The following is a 23,460-nucleotide window of genomic DNA, read 5'->3' on the forward strand; positions in this document are numbered from 1 at the left end:
GTCATCAGCAGCTCTTCGTTTCTGCTCTGATGATGGGTTTCTTTCCATGTTTCCTTGTGCTGGATAATGGTGGCTAACACAGGGAGGGGATGAATATTGTTACAGAAGAAACTTAAACGGCATGGACTGTGGAGAGAATCTTGCGTTGTCCAGACTTTCTCAAAGAGTTTGCTTACTATTATAACTCATATTTTGGTAGGATAGTATGTATATACAGTTGTCATCATATGGATAAGGGGATCTAAAACTGAAACGAGAGATTTATGCATATGCCTCTCTTAAGATCCTACAATCTTATAGGTTTCATGATTTAAATTTTAAAGAACAGATTTCTTTACTTAATTGACATCTAATCTATCTACTTTTTAAACGCATGCACACGCTTATTACTTTCTTAACTTTCCTTAAGATTTCAGATTTAGTTTCATGCTTACCACAAACAAGCCCATTGATTATACCTTGCAAGTAAATAAAAACTCGTACATTTAAGATAATAATAAAAATTAATGCATTATTTGTAATAGTTATATGAAAAGGTTTAAAAAGTAAAACGATTACTATTTTAGTATCTAATTTATATTGTAATTTTGTATCTTAGATAAAATCTTTAAAGTATATTATCGGTACCATTTTCTTTATCTCTTTAGTTCAACCTTTTTACGTCTCCCCATCCCAAACTTTACATTCTCATCGTCCTACCCTGATCTTATCTCATTTGTCCTATTTTTGACCTAATTTTACAGTCCATTTACCTCCAATTTTACTGTACTTTTTACCTATTTTTAATTGTAAATGGTAGCCTATTTATTTTGACTTGCCCATTAACAAATATGGATTTGGATACGATAATTTAATCAAGTTTAAATGAGTGACCCAATTAAATTCGTGAATTGGTAGGTAATAAATGGTAGATTTAGATCACTTATTCAAAACCTAATTAAATTAGAAGTAGATTCAGACTCAATCATTAGTGGGTAAATTTAAATAATACCAATCTGATAATTATATTCTACTTTTTGCAAAAACATATTTATCATTCTTTTCCTCTTCTTTAATTTTCATTCGTTTGTTTCTTTTTAAATTTTATCCTACTTCCTCCATCCCCTTCATGAAAGTTTAATAAACTTTTTTATTGTTAATTGATTGCTTGCATTAATACCAAAATTATTTCTAGATTCTTGGTAGATTTTAAAAAAAATCTAAAACTCACTATGATTATCATTTTGGATTCGTCTATGTAATATTTTATATTTTTTTTATTCGAGTAAAATTTTATTTACTAACTTATTTTTTTTATGGGAAAATCGTTCAAAACATCTCTCACATTTTACAAAATAACTTTTTGCGTCCCTTACTTTTAAAAGTGTACTTTTACGTCTCTTACTAATTCACATTAGTTAAATTTGGTCCCTATCTAGGTTTCCGACTAGTTTTTGATCGGAATCTACCATGTGCCTTGCTTGTAATCATTTTTGAAAGGCAAAATTGTCAAATCAAAGATTACATAATCGGATCCATAGTCCCTCACATTTCACAAAATAAATTTTTTTCATTCCTCATATTTTACAAAATAAATTTTTTCATCCTTCATTGATCATGTGTACGAATAACTTTTTTTTAAAATTAATATATATCTATTTGATTTCATCTGAACAATATGAATAGCATGTAATATATCTCTATTTGATTTCACCTGAACATACTGTTCAAGTGAAATTAAAATAGATATATACAGGGGTTTAAAAAAATTGTTAGTTTTTTACTCATGTTCATTCCTTTTACTCGAAAATTAAAAACAAAGAAGATATTTAATTCTAAACATCATCAAGCATTTATATCGAATTAAATTTGGACAGAAAAAATAAACAAAGGAAAGGTATGACAAAATGAAGTAAGTGGTTGACACTTTTAAATTTTAAGATAATCATAAGGTAAGAAATTCAACTGTTGGTCTTAAAAGTAGCGAGTAAAAATTTTAAATTTAAATTGCAATTTGTTAGCATGACTATAAAATTCGAATTAACATTGATTAATTAGATGGTCTTATTATACAACTTAATAAATGAATTATTACCAAAATAGAAAAGGTAACAAATATTAAATAAATTTACATGGTGAAATCAAATATAAATATATATGGGTTTAAAATAAAATTATTAGATTTAAACCCACGTATATATCTATTGAATAGCATATGCATAACTACAATTAGTCTGTTTAAGTGAAATAAAATAGAGATATATTATATACTATTCATATTGTTCAGGTGAAATCAAATAGATATATACATGAATTTAAAAAAAAAACTATTTGTATACATGGCCAATGAGAGATGAAAAAATTCATTTTGTGAATGTGAGGGACGAAACAATTCATTTTATGAAATGTAAGGGATTATAGATGGATTATATAAATTTTGATTTAATAATTTTACCCCTAAAAAATAATCACATGCAAGGCACGTGATGAATTCCGACCAAAAATTAATCGGAAACCTAGGTAGGGACCAAATTTGAACAATATGAATTTGTAAGGGACGTAAAATTACATTTTTAAAAGTGAGAGACGAAAAAAGTCATTTTACAAAATGTGAGGGACGTTTTGAACGATTTTTCGTTTTTTTATTACAATTGTATACTATTTTGTTTTTAACCAAATTAATGTAGGATAAACGTAAATAAAATTTTTAGTAGTAAATCATAAATGGGTAATTGGATAATCGAAACCCACTTGAAACCATATCCATATCTACTTACCCATTATTTCGAAGTTTTAATTTGATTGGTGGGAAATTTTTAATTTTTAGATTTGGCTGGTGATAGGATTAGCTATAATCCATTATTGTAAAGTTTTTAATTATATTTTATGTTTTGAAATAAATGGAAAATCAAGAAAAAAATGAGAGGTTTGGAAGCTGTTGGGAAGTTTACCCCAATTTTAGCTAAATTTTACAAATATGATTTACATTTTGGGTGTTCCAAATTAGTAGAGAAGCCTATGAGAGTCGCGTAAATATGGCAATTTGAAATGGAAAAAATGGATAAGGTTCACGTATCGGGGAGATAGTAACTAACAATGTTAGTAGGTATTTTTGAGTTGAATTAAAAAATCTAAAAAATTCTATATAAAAAAAATGGGAATCGGAATTGTGGACGTGTCTGGAGACTTGTAACCAAAACCTCCTCAGCAATACATATTTAGATTTTAAGTACTTGGACAGCAACAAGGTAGCTTTCCCCAACACTCCCTAAGCTCACCGTTTCTTCCCCTTTTAGTCTTTAGAGAGTGAAAGCTAGGAAATAAAAACAAGAAATTTCGGTCCAAATTTCTAATCACCAACGCGGAAGCAAAATCCCTTTTATGCCCCTGACAATTCAGTTGTACCCTGTTCAGTCACGGACTCGGGGCAGGGACGGTTGCAGGTGCAACCGTCCCTGACAAATTTTCTCTTCATCAACAGCGAGTAACTTTTTTTGTTCACCGTGTAACTTTTTTTCCACAGGTTGTATTTTCACAACAGATAGTGATGGGCCTCACATTTGGCACGAAAATCGAGTTACCACTTGTTATCTGAGCCGCACATTTTTTTAAGGTCCAATCTGGACCATGAACCGTGCAGGGACGGTCATACTGATGACCGTCCCTGCCCCAAATCCGTTCAGTCACACATGAACCAGGCATCTTTAGCCTCAAAGGAAATATCAATCAGTCCTGTAGTATCCATTTCCTTTCTAAGCATGAAAAAATGGCTGGCATTGCATCGTGCCGATACCCAACTCGAACTAAAAATGGCTTTAGCCTTTATGTACCTCTTCTTTAGTCTTACAACCAAGCTTACATCTCCAAGCAAACAAGCTGAATATTGGCTTATTTGTTAGGGGAAATGGAAAGGAGATGTAAATACAAAAGAATTATGCAGTCTAGCGGGACCAATTTAGCTGCCACGGTCAATACTACAAATGTCATGCAGTTGCACTCACTCATTGTACATTGGATCTACATATTCTTTGAGAAACTAAACTAGAGCACATTACTACAGAGCAAAAGACCGCCTGAATTTATTCGGTTTCGCTCTTTGTACCTTTCATACAGAAGTTCATCATTCTGGCGAGGCAAAAGATACTCTGACATGTCGAAGCTTGACATCAGGCGAATTCCAGAGTCCCTAGATTTCTCTCTATCATCCACACTTGAGTTCACCGAATGAACATTGATAAATCCTGGGCTCGAACTCCCATGACTACTGATGGAGTAATGACTAAGATCTCGTTTCACGGATATAGCCTACACAGTTTAATGATTAAATTACACAAATGAGGATAAAAGGTACCATGATAGAACACGGAAAGCCTACTACAAGACTGCAGGCGTAGTAATTATTAGTATCTTGTTTAAAGGCTATTACCCAGATAGTTTTAACAATTGAATGCAATGAAATCAGCTAAAGGAACCATGAGAAAGAATGTAAAGTTCAATGCGCTGAAGATGCCATTTGTATGTTTGTCACATTTTTACCAAAAAACCACTGCCTAACGGCCTCTCTCAGAGGGTAAGGTCCTTTGTGGAGGACAAATGGTTCAATTTATCTTCCTACACCCCAAAAACTAGGGCGAATGAGAAGTACGAAACTTACTTGCCTTTGCTGCCTATGTATATTTATTCCGTTTGCCCTGCTCTAATGCAAAGTTGACATGCCCAAGCAGATCTTTCTTACATACGAGTACACTCTCTCTTAGAGATGAAAATTAAGGAGCACAAGAAATCACTGATTTTGAAAATTGTGAGTTTCTTTGAGCTTATGTAAGTGTTGAAATACGAGATTTTTTACTCACAGCAGCTTTCAGAAAAGTATCTTAACTTGTTTCCATTCATGTATGAGATCCATATGAAAGAGAACTGCCAACTGTACATCACCTTTATGTCAAGCCTCGTACAAAACAATGATATGACATGAAATTAATAATCCTAGGAAAACAGAATTCAGTTGTTCTATTAGTGAGCTTATTATGTGAATTTCACGATCTTCACAAAATTGTACCCAAAAATATTAGAAAAAATATCATCTATACGGTAAGTAGCAGAAAACAGAATTCAGTTGTTCTAGCAGTGAGTTGAGCTTATTATGTGCATTTCACGCTTGAAAAACTATCATCTTCCCAAAATTTTACCTAAAAATATTAGAAAAAATATCTTCTACACAGTAAGTAGCCAAAAAGTTAATAAATATGGCATTTGAATGGACAAGATCATGGACAAGATCAGAATTACTCTCATTTCATCTCCCCATGCACTTAGTAAATTATTTTTTCAAATTGTAGAAGAATCCCATTTATTCACCCTCTGAGATTAATAATTCATCCTCTCATCCCCAAATTCTTCCCCGTGTTTCAATTTTATTATATTCTATATCCTTCTCCCCCAGCCCAACCACCACCCCTCCCCTAGCATCTCTCCCTCTCTCTCCCCCTCTCTCTGTCTGGTGTCTGTACCTTTTACTCTTTTCAGTTTTACTTCTTTAAGCACCACTTATTAGGCTTGTAAAAGTTTGATACAGCATCATGATCATAGGTACAATTATCATGCACAAATCATTGAATATTGAAGGATATACAGTATGACATGATTCTTTGCAGAAAGACCAGCACTTAACTCACCTGTTCTGCATCCCATTGCAAAGTTTTTGGAGTTATGGGAGTGTGTTTTCTGACCTTGTCCAATACAGAACCATCATTACTAGTCTCCCACTGTAACCAAGGCAAAATAATGCCCTCCATCTCCACAGGATGTGGATCACATCCTATTGGGCTCTGGAAACCTTCAGTATTCCTAATTGTAGAATCTCTTGGCTTTGTCATTCCTCCTAAAGTTGAACTCCCATCACTTCTTTCTCCATCAAATGAAGATATATCAGTATCTTCCACATTTGAGATGAAGTCCTCAAAGTATCTCTCCGCCTCCTCAGTCAATCGTTTAGACATCCTATTTCTGTCTGTACTCCTCTGTAAATAGCAAAGAGATAATATATCATTATCAGAAAAAATCCTGCATTTTTAAAATGGCTTCTGAACATGATACCAACGTAACTGTAAATGATAAAAATTATGTGCTCCTCTTGAACTTGAGTAGAAAAGATGAAGGGTGTGATACCTTTCTGGCTCTGGCTGGTTTTTTACCATCAGACACGCATTTTGAATCGGGAAGTAATTCTTTAACAATTTTTGAAAGCTCCCGACCATGCTGCTCCTCCAACAACATTTCAGCAAGTAAATCTTGTTTACGCTTCCGAGACTGATACAGGAATTAAACTTCAAACATAAGGGGGGTAAAAAAAGTGACAGATGTAGTGAGATACCTAAGTTCAGACATCACTTGTCTACTCTCATGATTAAGGTCATCAAGGAACTTTAAATAATCTCCAACAGGTTATTTTGAACAGAATTATGCACGTTATACACTAGGAAGTGCTCCAACAATACACGCAAAGCAGTTTGTCATTACAATACCCTCAACTGAATTATTTCTCTTATTTTTACCTAAAAGGAAGGCTCATAAAATATGGGAAAGCTATCAAGGAGTAAGGTTTGCAAGATCAGTGGAACACCCTTAAGTGCTGATAGAGATGACCTGATCTTTATTACAAGTGTAGACAGAGATCAATAGCAGGATTGCAGGAGTGCACGACCCAGCAGTAAATGAGTGCACTCCACAATTGATTGAGATGTGACAAATGAATCGATTGTGTGATAGATGAGAAACAAGAAAATACAAGATTGGCAAGGCAAAACTTGTCTCCTGCATTATCTATGTATAATTGCCCCATCCTGCATTGAGATCCTTCACACGGGTATTAAAATCAAGGTAAAAAAAGAAAGGCCAGTTTTGACATATTTCTTGGTGTGTCCCTAGAGGTGAAGAAGATATGACCTTTGAAGGCGTAAACAAGTGATAAGTTGGGCTAGAGAGGATAACTATTTATTCAATCTTCAGTGATTATGACAAAAACTCCAGAAAGAGTGGAGACACATGAGATAATGGATAGCCGTACTTTAAGAACCAAACATCGGTAATAACCATGATGAGCTAACACCATAAACAGCATAAGTGGTTATAGAGTTCTAAAAATTTGGTGTTAGTTAGATGTATTTCCATTTTCCAAATAAAAGAAATAAATACATCGAATCTAGAACAAAACCCACACAGCAAAGAGCAGTGTACCTGCTCCAACTTTGTTGCATAACTTTCTAACGCCTGAAGACCATTAGAGTCCGAGGGCACTCCATTATCATTTTTTACCCTGGCCTGCCAAAAATGAAAGCGCTAAACCTCTTAGAAAAGCAAGCTTCCTTTGCATACACAAACGGCTGCACCACAAAATATTGTAGGCATGTAGACTTTTCTGTTGTTTGCAACATATAACTTACATGTTCAAGTTCAGTTCGGATTTCTTCAACAGCATATCTTAGTTCTTTGCACATCACTTCATATAACCCACTATTTATAACACTCTCATTAGGATGTTGAGCCTAAAGAGTCAAAAGACATGAAAATTGTGAAGCAGGAACTTTCCAAGTAAAAATGACATGGAAGAGCAAAATCAACCAACCTTCTGAGCATAAACTGTTCGAATAGTTCTCTCAGCTCCATTTTTCCCACATCGAGCATCCTTTGTTTCCTCATCAGTTAAGGCTGAAGAGTGACTCTGACAGGTCCCACAAGAAAGGTTAGAACAACTTTTGTACTCAAGATATCCTACCAGAACTTACCGTAACTCACCATCCAGAAAAAGAATTACATGAGAAGCTAATGCATGTAGCTTTTAATTTTATACTGCTAATAGATTTAGAAACGCCAATAACAAATTTTTTGGGAAGGCTTCAAGAAAGATGCTCACATAATTCCCTCATATAGTGATACAAGGCAAGCACATCCGAACAACAGAGAACAACTAAAGCTTCTAAACATATAAGGTTAGGAATCTTACAGAATATCCATCATGTAAATGAGCAAGATCTTTTTGGCTGGCTGACTTTTGCAATCGCCGATCCGCTGAAGCTGATGTCTTCTGAATTTGGCTGTTCCAGCTGTTGATACTCTTCACACTGTAATGACTCTGAGAATTTCGAAATGCATCATTCTGTCAACAGAGAAAGATAGAAGACTAGAACGGTGATGACATAGTAAAACCATACTACTCATAGAATATTTTTTATGCATTATGACCTAAGCATTTCCTGATTTTCCCAATTTCCCATATAATCTCCATTTTCTCTAAGTTGGAATCCAACATTATTTGGTTTACCATCTGAGATCATGTTCTTATGAACTTGGAAGTAGACTTTTGATTGATGACAAACTTTACATCATGCATATAACTTTACATCATTTCTAGCTTTTTTAGCAAATTACAGAAGTACACCAAAATTGTAGCTATTTTAAAATACCATTTCGTCTTGGGAATATTTCTTCTCGTCTGATAATCATTCAACGTAACAAGTAATATGACCTTAACAATTGACCAAAATTTGTCTCGAATTTGCTGGACTCAGACTAAACAAAGTAGAAATTTTATAGTTTGGATTGCAATTATTGACAGAATTCAGTTTTTAGAGCTCCTCGTCAACTGTAAAACTAATCGCACATTAGCAAATAATAATAAGCTCGTAAGCAACATGTTCAGGCTTTTTACCTCTGAGTCACTAACCCGATGGCGCACCACTGAGAGCGATCTTCTCCGCCTCGAATTCGGCTCGGAAGTTCCAATTTTGCTTCCGGTACAATTTGACACAACCTCTGAGTCACTAATTCGATGCCGCGCCACCGAAAGCGATCTCCTCCGCCTCGAATTTGCCTCAGAAGTTCCAATTTTGCTTTCATTACCACCCGAAACCACCTTTTTATGCTCAACACCGTCACGATGTCTAGAAACGGACCTCCCACGCCTCCTGGACGACGCTGTATCACTCGCCCAACGCCCAATTTCCGGGCCACGCCTGGCCGAGCGGCTTCTCCCTCTCTCACCGCTCTCAGTTGCCTCGTCACCATTAGTACTATTACTAGAGAAAAATTCGAGAGCTAGATCATCGAGACTAATCTCCAAAGCCTCCGATCCTCGAGTGGTATTCACGAACTTGCCCCTCGGTGCACCTCTATAATCAGCTGCAGCCGTACTTGAACTCTCCTCTTCTAGCTCCAAGGGAAGCCGTCGCGAGAACTGGCTCAGACTCCTCGACCGGCGGTGAGCTTTAGCTGTGTCATTATTACCCGAGCTGAAGGAGTCATCAGCGGACGCTCCGGATGAGCTCCCGCCGCCGCCGCCGCCGACAGATAACCTCTTGGTAGTTGATTTAAATGCTGAGGTGGCCATCAAAAATCAAGCCGACCGGAACAACAACATTGGCGGGGGCGGGGGCGGCGGCTTTAGAAAGTGAAAGTGGGAGAAATGCTGGTGCGTGAGTGTGTGAGAGAGAAGGTGGCAATTTTGGCGGAGGGATCGAAATTTGGGGAAGTTTTTGAAATATCGAAAAAAAGAGTTTGGTCGGGGGCGTGGTGCGCTGGCCGGATGAAATGGTCCTGAATCGATTGGGTAAAGAATTGAATTTGGGCGGTACTACCATTGACCCGTGCTCAGCAGTGACCGACTGGACCTTTATATAGTAGTAGATGTTTTTTCAATGTGAGTTCTTTTTTCTTTTTCTTTTCTTTTTTTGGTAGTCCCTTCTTTTTTCCTAATTAGTAAACTTAAGACTAATTAAAATTGAGATTTGAAGAAATATATATATATATATATACTATAACAAAAAAGAAGAAGACATTACATATTTAAAGATTTTTTAGAAGTTGGATAATTTTCACTTTGGATACATAAAATCACAGAAATAATTTCATTGATATATTTGAAACACATTTCATACTTTAGAAAATAAAATAATTTAAAATTAAAGTTTAAGTATCAAATAATTTAAATTAAAGCTTAGGCACTAAAATTAAAATGTGACTATAATTCAAAAGTCCAAAGTGAAATGCAAAGAAACGTGTTTTTAGGAAGTTGTAAGGTAGCATCATTTTAAATTTGATTAACCAAAGCTAATAGATTGTTATCTAGGTATAAAAAAACACGGGTATATATATATATTCAAATTTTATTTGGCTTTAATTATAAATACATTTTTCGACCAATTTTTTATATTCTCAATTATTTTTAATCACAAAAAGTACTATTACTATAATTTGCCAAATTTTATTTGCGAGCATTATTAACATATTTTTCAACCATCTTTTTATCTCACAAACATCATATCAAAAAAGTGCAACATATTATTTTTTTACAAAATTATCCCAAATAATCTACTATTCAAACACACTCTATTCCAAATAATTTTTTATCAAATATTCTCATATCCAAACACACCTCTTGCTTTTCAAAACTGTAATACAGTCGAGAATTAAGAGTTTTTTTTTGGTCTATTTATAGTTTGTTCAACACTTCTTTTTTTTTTTTTTTTTTGCATCACATTGAGTTAGGGTATGTTTGAACGTTAAGCCAGAGCTATTTCATTAAGATCCTTGTGTTTAAATTTTTTAACCGTTATTATCCAATATAAATTGCTTTACCGTTGCAGTGCAACTTAAAAACGAGTCTAAACGTAAAATTTTGATAATTATAAATTGTTTGAATAATTAGGACTAAATCGCCTAGAATCCCTCATGTTTAAATGCAGTATTAGATGTATGGATGGCTCAGGATATGATATTTGCTTTAGTTGACCAATGGAGGTTGATATGATATTATATTGAAATTGAAAGAGTGGCCAAATGACGTATGACGGTAGAACTTAAATTACTCTTTCCTCAAAAAAAAAAAAAAAGAACTTAAATTACTCTTAATACGTTATTAAATTACTCTTAAATTACTAATTTTGTGATTAATTAAGCTTATCTTCTATAACATTCCTTTTTTTTCCTTTATAGGAAACAAATTTCATTAACAAATAGCCGGAAATCTTCCTGTATGATTCGATCTACATCATTACCCTAATAATAGCAGGTTAAGAAATTATAGATATGCAATTTAACAAATATATATAATAGATTTCAAATATTATGAACAGATTTGAAAAAAGCACAAGAAATTTTAAAGTTGTCTTTTAACAGATAAATAGCTGCAACTCCCTTATGTACATGTTGCAATCGTCGTATTTACTAATCAATGTTTTTAAACTCCAATAATGGTGTTGAGATCGGTTGAAATAGATTCAAAATCCAAAAAGAATTTCATATCTAACGGTAAAAAAAATACAAAAATCTCCATAAGAATTCCTAAGAGAACAGAAAATTTTCATTAAGAATTGGAATTCCTAAGAGAAATGAAAACTCTCACTAAAAAAACTTAGAAGAGAATTTTTTAGGAAAACAAAAAAAAAACGAAGCAAAATTTATGGAAAGGAGACCATAGGATGGTTTTCCTCTTTGAGGGAAGACTTTTTAAAAAAGGAGGAGAAATAGAGAGAAATTAGAGAAACGGAGAAGTTGAGAGAAGTTGAAGGCTCACAAAGTAGCTGCCCACCAGCTAGCCTTTACTATCTTCTATAACATTCATGATTGCGGGCAGGGTAATGCTTTCAAACCCTTGGTTTTCTTGTGTAAACATAATTTACAATTGACCTGTTCTTAGTTTGCAATTAATTTACGAGAAAACCTATACTAGATTTCAATGACTTTTTCCTTTGTTATCCCAGAAAAGTGGGATAAAGCCCGTCAAAGAAGAGACTAGTTTTTGGTAGAAATGTTTGAAATTAATGAATGCTTACTTCAACACGTATTAAACCTTGGTGCTTTTGGAGTTTTAGCTCTTAAAAGTGAGTCAATAGGACGAAGCATGTCAAAAGTTTGTCAAGATTGGTTTTACAAGATAAATTAGATAAATCGTTGGATAATTGGATTTAATTTTCATGAACAGTTAGTCAGGAATTTTACAAATCTTAAATCAAAATATTGTCCTTTTTTTTTTCCTTATTCATTAGTTAATATATAAAAGATTAATTCTTTTTTTTTTTTGTTTGAGTTAACATCATCATAACTTGTACAAAATTTAAGCAATGCCAACTTTTTTTTTAAAGAAAATTAACAATAGTTTTTCACTTATTCTTTTGATGACTCGAACCTGTGATCTGTCGATTACAGATCATATTCACTTGTAATTCAGCGTTTAATTCACTCACATTGCCACTAGCAATGTACTCATATAAACTTGGACAGAGAGAGAGTTCTAAATTTGCCCTGACTATTTCAACTCCATTATATATTAATACATTTTTCGTACTAAAACAAAACCCCATTATTTATTCTAGCTTGATCTTTTTCTTTAGCTAATTGAAAATTGAGAGCAAATGCCGTCAAAAGTAGTTGATTGAAAGGCATATATTTATATCTCAAGAAAGGGGATATCTCAACAACAACCATCACACGTAACAGTTAATCAAAGGATACTTTCATGTGATTGCTTTAATTCTTATTTTTCATGTTAAACTATCTATATATATTACTCCAAATATTGTGCAACAATTTTCAGTAACTTGACTTTGAAATAATTGGTAGGTCCCAAAAAGATATGGTATAGTTGGTGGTTTATCAGTTGTTTGTTTCTTCAAGAAAGGGAAATAAATTAAAAAGAAAGAAAAAGAAAACTCTTTCATATACACAACATTTATGTAGTTGGTGCTCCTCACCAGAATTTGGTCCTTGAGTTATTTTAGATGTGACTTGGTTACTGCTGAAGGATTCCACGTTAAATCCATTGAAGTTCTGCTGATGTGGAATTTTGTTATAGTCATCCATACAACCAAAAATATAAACTCGGTTTCCACCTCGATCCCACTACCAATAAGCACGTCTATAAAGTCCCAGCAGGCATATGATATCTTTCCAATTGTTCTCAGAAAGCTTTTGGAGATTTTTGATACATCTATAAAGTCCTTAGGACCGTTTAGATTGCTAATTTTAAAAGATTTTGTAGAAAAATAAACTGTAACTATTTTTCTTTTCAGGTCTGGAGAATAATCCCCTCAGGGGAGGCAGAGCTTTGCCCCAAAGATACCCAACAACGATAGCACATGAGGGTCGAACTTGGGACCTTGCTATAACTACAGACGACCAGTCCCAGCCGAATTACCCACGGGGGCCTGTAACTATTTGATGTACGTGAAATAAAAAGATGATTGAAAAATGTACTTATAGAAAATGTAAAAATTTTTCTGCAAAAAATTACAGTCCAAACAAAGCTGGCTCCCAGATACGGATTGAATTTTTGTCTATATGTAGAGTCTATGAGACTATGACTTGTGTTCTTGTTTGCTCAAGTTTTGTAAAAACTGATTATGAAAAGTGAATATCGAGAAAAATAATCAAAAGTTATTATCACATAAATTCTAGATTTTTAACCCATTTTGAACATTAAAACTTTTAAAATCGATCTGCAAAAGCAATGAGAACATAAAATAAAAGAAACATGGATTGTACAAAATCAGAAGGTGAAGTAATCAAATTAGCATAGACATGGAATATCAAGTACAAAAACTTACTTACACAACTAAACATGAACGGTGTTGCTAAATTTTTGACGCTAAATATGTGCAGTGGAGTAGAGTATGAAAAAAGTAAATGAAAAAAAGATAGGAAAAAGGCGAAAATGCAACTGGATTATTCTCTGAACGACTAAATACTGTAATAACTCTCGAAAGCAATAAAAAGAAAAAATGCACAAAAGAGGGACACAACACAAAGTAGATGATTTGAAAGAGGAGCTTTTTTAAAAAAAAAAAAAAATTTTCACTTTTGATATTTCCTTTTCTTTTAACTTTGTTAGTTTATTTATTACTATATTTTTTTACTTTGTAAATAAAAAGAAATAAAACTGACTCTGGCCCATCGATTGCAGAGACTGGTCATGGAATGGGCTCAATCATTTTCCAAACAGCAAACACGAGACAACCCATGTCGATATGGGGTTACAATCGTATTGGTTCCAAATTTCTGTTTGAGCGAAGTCCATCTAGACAAAGTAATGGGTTGCCATCCTGTTCAGATGGGAACGGACCAAGTTGCCACCTCTCACTATATAATTGCACTACCTTTTTTCTTAGATTATAATCACTTTACCCATTTAATATTTGATATCACTATCAATTTTTTCATTAACATTACTTTTTAGTCACTTTATTTTCCAAAATTAATGATCAAACTTAATGGTCAATTTTTCCCTTAATATCAAATTTTTTTAAAAACACAATTTTATCTTTAAAATGATGATAAACCCGGAGTCAATTCCATCTGATTCTGGTGTAAAAGATCAAATAATCGACAACATGATTTTTTCTTAATTGTTGAGAATGAAAAAAATCTTTCTTCTTTAAATTAAAAAAAAAATTTCCCATCCGTTTGAGACAAGGAGACATGGCTTAGCTAGCAAAATTTGTTCTTATAGTATCTTAACGCTTTATTCTTTTTATTGTTATTTTTTAAAATGTGTTATAGAAGGAAAACTACTTTGTCCATTGGCCAAACCAAAAGGATTGAAGGGTTTTCGTCCACATATGAGCTTCATTTATTTTAGTCCAACGCCAACGTAACCAATCATATGACAAATATAGCCAAATCATTAATTATTTATTTGCCTTAGGTATATAGGATGACAAATGATCCAGTCTTATCCTCAGTTGTATTGTGGTTCATTTAGTCTAACGCCTATATGTAAGCAATCATAGGACAAATATATATTTAAGTCCTTACTTAGTTGTCTTAGGTACGTGGGAGGACAAATGATCCAGTCTAATGTTGAGCTGTATTGCGGTGTACCCCCCTAAGATATATAAATGTTGTAGCATTTCAGGAAATTAGCATATGCAACATTGTATGGATAACTTTTTTATACGCTGTCGGTGTATAATTTTTTTTACACTAGTGAGTTTAGATCATGCCACATAATATGAATTCAAATTTAAAATTCAAATCATACAAATGTGGCATACATCTAAAACTGTTAGTATAAAAAAAAATTATTAAACTGTCAGTGTATTAAAAAGCAATCCATATTCTATCCTGATTAAATTATTTGAATCATGCATGATTGGTTCAACTACACAAAATGGTCAAGAAAGGGAAGTCTACATCAAGTTTTTATGAGTCAAACGAGCAAATATGGGTTGTTCTCAGCTTGGCCAACAACCCATCTTCCATGGCTATGGCCCCTGCATGTCAAGAATAATGGGTTCATCCACTCATTTCCCTTTCCTTGTCTCTTACAAATGAAACAAAATTTCTTGCAATAAAGAGGTCCCGTCATGTTCCATGCAATTCTTCTTTCTTTGTACAAGAAATTAATATCGGTAGTGACAAGAAATTATATAGCGATATATACAATGTGACTATGGAAAGTTGACAATAGACTAAACAAGAAACGTCTTAAACCGTAAATTTTCAATCTTTTTTACTACCGCAGAACAGAAAAACAGGATTGGTGATAAAGACTTCGCCTCTAACCTTTGTTCTGATCAATGAAAGCAACCGTAGTGCATTATGTTTTTTCACAACTGGCTGGATATCAAGGAAAATGTACGTTCAGAAAACGAACTAACAAAAAAATGCACAGAAAAAAATTGGAGGGGGCGGGGGTCAGATCGTGGAACATGCTCACATGGCTTTGCACATTGTGTAGAGGACAACCCTCTTCACAAAATGTGCATAATATCCACAATTTCTTGTTTTCTTTTCTACATTATTCTTTGGCCAAACTTTCAACGCTCAATCATTACTGCTTAGGTAGGCTGATGATAGAGGTAAAAGAAATTACCACAGCATTAATATTTCAAAATTTCGAGATCGAATAACCGTAGAATTTTGAGTTTTTACTCTTTTGATTTACATGCAATAAATTAGAGTAGCTACTGCCCTAGTACTTCCATTGTGGTACACTAAAGTTGTCATACTATCAAACATCAAAAGTTTGTAATTTGAATTTCGATCATAACCTTCTTTAATGCTTACATGTTTTGTCATTTTCCTAATTTCTTGAATCTTTTTAACTCTAAAAAAAAAGGAAAACAAACAAAATTTTAGTTTGTGGAAAGGAGTGAGCATAAGCTTGCAATTAGGTATACGTCGTTTTGCCCTACTGTACAACTTATGGTGCGTGTCGAACACATGTAGTTTCTTTTTTTTTCGACAGGGCAGGGATGAAATTGAAGAAACAAGGAGAGAGCAGGAGAATTAGAATCTATGACCTCTAGTTCGTGGAATTTCAAGCTTTTGCAGCATAATTCTTACTTCACATCACAAAATTATTCAGAACCAACAGCATCTTGTTCATCTCTTTAACAACAATGAAAATGACAAATCCAGAAGAGAGGATGGAATAGTTGAAAACAAATTTCGTTGTGTTTGGATTGCATTTTCCATGGATTTTTTGTAGAAAAATTACTGTAGTGATTTGATGTATGTGAGGTAAAAAGGTGATAAGGAAATGTGTTCACGGAAAATGAGGCCATTTTTCGGTGAAAAATGACTGTCCAAACATAATCTTTTATTTGTATTTTTTGATTTTCAGACATGACATATATTTATTCTTGCTTTCTATTGTACAATAATTTATTTTTGAATTTTGAACAAAGCCAAGTAAAATGCCTTAAATGATTTTCATAAAATGAAATGGAGGACTAGTACCTCTTATTTTTGCATTTTGCAGAGTGCCCAGATGGATCATTGTTACATCTCAACATTATAGAGTTGATTAATTTCCATAATAGATTCCATCAATGATTGAGAAAAAAGAAGAATCCAGGAAAGATACAGTTGGAAACTAATGTCAAAAATTGTTGGAAATGAATACATTTTTTTTTTTTTATGTATGTTTTGTAAGAAGACGAGTTTACTGAATTTATTTGGTTAATCCTACATGAGTGCTATTATTAGTTGAAGGAGTAAATGACAAGCACCTGCCACTGCCATGTGCTTAGCAACATAAATGGTCCTTAAACATATGTGTCATGTATGTTTACTTGTCAAACTTATCCACATTTCTCCTCTGTTAATTAGCTAAGCTTTTAATTAATTTACACATTTGGTTTTGTCCTTTTCGCATGTGGAGATGCATTATGCATAGGTGCTATTCATTGAGATAAATAACTCATGAAAGTGAGCTTGAATTCTATGCATGTATTCATGCATATGTTTCGATATGAGTGATTTAGCTTAGGAATTGTGTAACAAGTTTTCTTGGGGCACTCATAATTGAGATATTAAGTGTTAATATTTTAAAGAGTAAATCTCATAGACACTGACAGTATATATACATACTATCACGGTTCGATGCATGACATATATGCCAAATTAATTTGGGTTTCAAATTCAAATTCGAATTATATATCATGCATCCAATGGTAAAAGTGTATACACTGTCAATGTACAGAAGATTAATTCTTTCTTTAAAAACGTAAAATTATATTAAGTAAATATTTGAATAACATGGTACAATAAATATTGTGAATATCTAAACAATGAGTTGTGTATGTTAATAAGAACTGCTGTCAGGAGTATTTGCAAATCCTTTAGCATTATAACTAACCCATATGCCAATTATTTCCTGTATGTGATCAAGATTGACTTCTGAATATTAAGTAGTGTTCATTTTCCTTGGAGATCATGTGTATATCACAGAGTAAAAGTTGTCATAAGCTGCCAGTTACAGACTCCACATCATATTTTAATTTGATGGGAAGGACTTGTAATAATAACTAATAACAACAATAATAACTATTCCAACTGCAAAGCCTGCAATATACACAAAGCATTCACAGACTTTGGCCATTCAAAACCTACTTTTGTTAATACTCTGTACTGGGTAAGTTTGGTGGGAGAAGTTTTAAATTCTTGAATTGAATCTTGCTCTAAAAAATGGTCCACCCCATTATTTTACCTGTGAATTTCATAGAACTTTTCCTCCTTTCCCTACTGCTTTTTTTCAGGACCAGAGGATATCAATTTCAGTCGAGTCTTCAAGAATTGTTCCAGATCATCCACACCAGGGGCTTCTGAGGTCATATATATATATATATCTCTTTGGCAAAAGCACACAATATTTTGCTTTGGCAAGATAAAAATATTTTGATGTGTGTAGATATGTTTGTTTTGTCTTTGATTAGAAAACCTGAGCGGTATTATAAATTGATTAAGAGTTAAAGACTGTAAGTTTAACTCAAAGATTAGACCCCAAATCAAGAATTGAAATGGTACATTTTGGTCCCACTAGTTAAACCTGTTTAAAATTCAAAGACAGCTGAAAGTAATAATGATGCATGTTACAAAAATATTGTAATAGTAGAATCTACAGCACTATCTTATTCTTATCCACCTTTAAAAGTTACCTAAGTTTGTGGTCCTAAAATCCTACCATGTGTAGTTGGCTGCAACTTCTGAAGGCTATAAATTGAGGAGGGGCATGCAACTTTGATTCTCATCAAACATTTCCTTTCAATTGCAAAACTCCCAACCTCCAGAAAGATTCAAAATTTATCTTCTGAAAAACCAAAACTAAAGATGGTGGCTAGAGCAGCAGCAGCAGCAAAGAAGAAGCAGGAGCAGCAGAAGCAAGAGGAACATCAACAAGTGCAGAAGCAGATCATCTTGCTTAACAAAGGAAAAACTGGCAAGTTCAAGAGAAGCATTTCCAATCTTGAAGAAGATGGCATTTCTTCTGCTATGCTCTTGCTTGCTTGCATTGCCTGCACACCCCAGAAGGTCTAAAACATTTGGGGGTCTAGTCATGTTTAAAGACAAGATTTTGATCCTTTATTCTAGTACTCCTTTTATAGGATCATCTACAATATTAGTTTTGAAGTAACCAACTACCTAGATTGATAATTTAGAGTCTGTATCTTCTATTATTTCTTTGTAACTAGTTAAACAATAAAGTACCATTAGATATAATTACCTATTTACCATGATCACCATTTGTCTCCCCATAATTTACATATTCCGTTTTTGTTATCTAATGCGATTCCACTAAAAAAAAAAAAAAAGTACTAAGTTCAAACTTTACAACATGGTAACCTTTTCAACTGATGTCTATATTCAGAAACTCCCTTTACGTCCATAAACTTCATATGTACACACTCCCTTTTACTTACTCTTTTTTTTTTTAAAAAAATTTTCTGGTTTTTGGGGGGGGGGGTGGCGGCGAGGGAAGTAACGTACACATGGAGTAACAATTTTTAAGCTATTTGGAGTAGAGAAGCAAAAGTTAAAGGATTAATCTTTCCTACATTGACATTGTATACACTATCAGCGTTGGATGAATGACAACTATGCAAAATTTGAATTTAAAATTCAACTTTTTGCATATATGTCATGAATCAAACGGTGACAGTGTATACACTGTCAGTGTATATAAGATTTACTCACAGTTAAATAGCTTTTGAAGGGGCTCATAAACAGTAGCTTCTTTGGAATCAAGTTATTCTGAATTGCAGAGGGTATATTTTGCAATTCTGTTCAATGAATTTGATTAAACTACCACCGATAATTGGACTTAATTGCTATACATTACATTTCCTTACAGGAGAACATTAATTTGCTGGAAAGCAGAGGGACCGGTTAGATATATATTATGGTGAGTTCAGTCGAAAGTTAAAAGACGTTCTGGTTCCTAAATCAGCAAATTGATAGCTCCATTCACTCTGAAAGCCGTTAATAATAATAATAATAATAAGGGGGCATTTGCTAATTAGTTAGAGTCTAAATAGTTTTAAAAAGAAATTTCAAAGCTCAAAAAAAGAAATGACATTGCATGTAAGGAACAAACAGAAATGATACGTCTCAATGACATTTGCTAATGAGTAATCCTTAAAATTACATATAAAACGACTGATAACAGCAAAATCCATGTAAACGGAAGAAATTAACTTCAATTTCAAGGGAACCAAGTCAATTGGGTTCTTGGTTGGTATTTTATGGGGATTGACTGATATTGCACTCTTTTCCTCCCAAAAGGGCATTGGTACAAACAACCAGATCAAAGCAAACAATTACCTGGTTGAAAAAAAGTGAAAATGCCCAGATGCAAAAGTACAAATCTGGGGAACATTTGCGCCCAGTTCTCTAATTTGGTGTCATCCACAATCCACATGCCTCGAAATTGTATTCACATGGGTTTTCTACCCATTCTGTTGGCGACCAAGTGACCATGGTTCATGCACTCATCTTACTTTTGGAAGCGTAGGAAATAGGACTTGTCCTAGTCGCTTGGCCCAGTCGTACTAAGATCTTTTTTTTTTTTTTTTTTTTCTCGAGTAAAAAAAAGTTCGAGTGGTTTGATTTCGATCACCATCACAATCAGACATGAATCGCAGATCGCTTACAATAATTTTTATAGATTACTCATTTATATAGTTCTCATATCGACAATGAATCATAGATCGCTCACAAGAATTTTTATAGATTGCTCATTTATATAGTTCTTATATCGATAATGAAATTCGAATATACGATCTTTTGTAGAAAGTTTTCCGTTCTTACCAAATCAACTTGTATTGGCAGTACTAAGATAGAGTCCAATCTTGGGCGGCCGCATAATTAATTGGAGGCATAGCAAGACAACCAAGACAAGTTCCCTAATTCCCTATCTGCTTATCCTTTTGCCTTCCCTTTTTTCTTGTTTGATTTTGTACTTGATCCTTGTCTTGTCTAGTTATTTTTATCTTTATCTTTCTCCAGATGCTTTATACCGAGTAATAACATACATATCAAATTTGTTGCAACAGAGCTAGTTGCTTAACACTAGTTATTTGTTTCCTAAATCTTGTAAAAGCTCCTAGTTGATTTTTTTTTTTTTGTCTTTTTGACAAATTTTAAAGGACTTTGTTATGAGATAATTAACTCACATCTGAAATAGCCCCCAGCTATCTGGTCATACTAGCAAATTAATTACCGAAAAAGTGTACTAGAATAAGTTAAACATGGACTTCCCAACAAAAAAAAAAAAATGGACTTCCTTTGTTTAGTTAATTACATATTTCTTCAAGAAAAAAACTGAAATCACAAATTATTCTTTGTTATAAGATGACTAAATCAGGTCTGAACTAGCCCCAGCTATATGATCATAATTAGTTAAACATGGATTTCCATTGTTTAGTTACATCATTCTTCAAGGCAAAAAAAAAAAACTGAAATTACAAATTATTCTTTTAGTCCATGACATGGTCGATAGAAGTCTTCTTGTATAAAAAAAAAAGGGTATATTTATCAATTGCAATTAATATAAAGTAGAAAAATTTTGCAGAAAGGTCTTTGCAGTTACATGGCTAAAATGGTGTTTGATGTCTCACATGTTGAAGCATTAAAACCAATTTTTGAAAAAAGAAAAAGAAAAGCATTTCAAATTTGAACTCAGTAATAAGGAGTCAGCCATATCGCAATCCAACTTGGGCTGCTAAACTGTGACGGTAGACGTTATGGAATAAAGGCAGGAAAGTTGTCACTGAAAATGAGGCAAAACAAGGCAAAAATTGAAAAAAAAAAAAAAGAGAGAAGAAAACATAGATGGATCGATCGAAGTAAGCACTAATTGAATAAAACATCTTTATTACATATATGGATGTACAGTTTATAATGAATTATAATATGTTCAAAAGCTATTTTATCAGTTTCAAATGATTGCACTGGCAACTGTTCCTATCTTTCAACTGATAGTAGTATGATTATGAAATCGGTTTGCAGAAAAATTCGAAACTGGTGCTCTTTGTTGGCAGGATAATAATGGATGATCATAAGCGATTGCATTTGCATAAAAAAACACATAAGAAAAGAATAATCTTGTATTGTTGTGAAGGAAATGTGATGGTTTTTGAGATTGATTTCTGCTGCCTTTGCTTGAAGTTGATGTCAGTAAATTCCTAATAGTAGAATCAGAAAATAGAGGGGTAAAAAAAACAGAGACCAGGATTTTGTTACATCTCAAAGTTTGTACTGTTGAGGTTGATATTTCACCAGCACCCCATTTCAATTTTGAATCATTTTTCAAATTTGAACATTCTCCACTACTAGCGGTTAATTATCTGGCAATTCTTGACATGGAGTTCTTGCATTTAGAATTTTTTCCATTGCCAATTAGCTAAACACTGAAGCTTCTAGTTGAGATCAATTAGCCTCAAATTTGATTCAGAAAGTTAACGTAGTCCAGGAAAAGCTAGGCTACAAATGGCAAAAAAATGTGATCAATTTTGGAGATTGAGAGCAAGAGAGAAGTTTAAACTAAAAATAAGGATAAATGTGCGAGTCATGCTTGATCAAAGATGGTTAGTTAAGGACAAAACTTGAGAACCTAAGACTTGGAACAAAGTAAAAATTTTTGTCAAGTCCTAGCAAGCTGCTGAAATCATAAATCCTATAAAGAGCTTAATGGCTTTGTTTGTTGACGTAACAAATAACAATGAGGACTGGGCAACGGCAGGACTCGTAGAATTTTTTCCACTATCAGATTCAGGGTAATAACTGTGTGGAGAAGGATATGTCAGACGTTAAAAAAAAAAGGAAAAAAAAAAACTAACTAATTAACTTTCATTTTAGTTGAGAATTTTCTACTATTATGTTCACTAATGTCACTACATGTTAAGCCTTGGAAAGTCGAGGAAATGAATTAGTCTACCATATCGCATGCTAGTGCATGTCCTATGGAACTGCGCGCGGTAACCATCCAATTGAAACGAATCATTGGTCTTTGGTGGTTACAGAGCAAAGGCAACTGCACACGGACTTGATAGTTGATAATTGATCCCAAAATTGGATGTAAACTAAGTTACAGAGATTTATGCTTGATCGCAACTAGTATAAATAATAGGTGCTGAAAATAAATGATTACCAAACAATTTTCAGAACCATAGAGCTCAAATTCCTTATCCTTTGAACTTCAATATAGCATCACAAGATGGTTGCAAGAATGGAAATGATATCCCAAGAAATGATTAAGCCATCAGATCCTACACCTGACCATCTAAGAAACTACAACCTGTCCTTCCTAGACCAAATCGCACCATCTCATTACTTTCCTCTAATCTCTTTCTATCAATCTACTCAAAACTGCAACCTTGATCATTCCCAAATATCTCAACGACTGAAATCTTCATTCTCTTCTGCCTTAACCAAATTCTATCCACTTGCAGGGAGGATCAATGGAACTCTCTCCATTGATTGTAATGATGAGGGGGCTTCCTACATTGAAGTACAAGTTCATGATCAACTATCGGAAGTTATGAAGTATGGCAAAATTGAGGATCTAACTCAATATCTACCTCTGAATCCCCATGGTGGTACGAGTGATATCGATAATAGACCGTTCAAATCAATTTTTTCGATTGTAAAGGGATAGCTATTGGAGTGTGTATGTCACATAAAATTGCAGATGGAACATCTTTGGTT

The 23,460-nt window shown here is 33.6% G+C and overlaps 1 protein-coding gene across 2 annotated transcripts; it reads right to left on the reverse strand.

The window, feature by feature from the left end:
• Window positions 1-3,777: 3,777 nt before the first annotated feature.
• On the reverse strand, window positions 3,778-9,554 carry LOC113767337. Of its 2 annotated transcripts, none has more exons than XM_027311392.1 (8): window positions 8,687-9,554; window positions 7,982-8,110; window positions 7,604-7,699; window positions 7,422-7,523; window positions 7,216-7,299; window positions 6,148-6,288; window positions 5,655-5,999; window positions 3,778-4,284 (listed from the first exon to the last, which is right to left on the reverse strand). In XM_027311392.1, exons 1-8 carry the CDS (start codon window positions 9,362-9,364, stop codon window positions 4,021-4,023), a joined length of 1,839 nt encoding a protein of 612 aa, XP_027167193.1. In that variant the 5' UTR covers window positions 9,365-9,554; the 3' UTR covers window positions 3,778-4,020. The 2 variants fall into 2 exon arrangements, with proteins under 2 accessions (XP_027167193.1, XP_027167192.1); XM_027311391.1 differs by having other exon boundaries at window positions 7,982-8,134.
• Between the last annotated feature and the right edge of the window lie 13,906 nt (window positions 9,555-23,460).

This window comes from Coffea eugenioides, chromosome 4, assembly GCF_003713205.1.
Source record: "Coffea eugenioides isolate CCC68of chromosome 4, Ceug_1.0, whole genome shotgun sequence".
In the NCBI taxonomy this organism is placed as follows: Eukaryota; Viridiplantae; Streptophyta; class Magnoliopsida; order Gentianales; family Rubiaceae; genus Coffea; species Coffea eugenioides.

Coding starts and splice junctions, on each gene's coding strand:
- LOC113767337 (XM_027311391.1), bottom strand. CDS start 9,364: ATGGCCACCTCAGCATTTAAATCAACTACCAAGAGGTTATCTGTCGGC. Junction 6,289..7,215: donor ATGCAACAAAGTTGGAGCAG/GTACACTGCTCT, acceptor TTCCTGTATCAG/TCTCGGAAGCGTAAACAAGA. Junction 6,000..6,147: donor AACCAGCCAGAGCCAGAAAG/GTATCACACCCT, acceptor TGCTATTTACAG/AGGAGTACAGACAGAAATAG.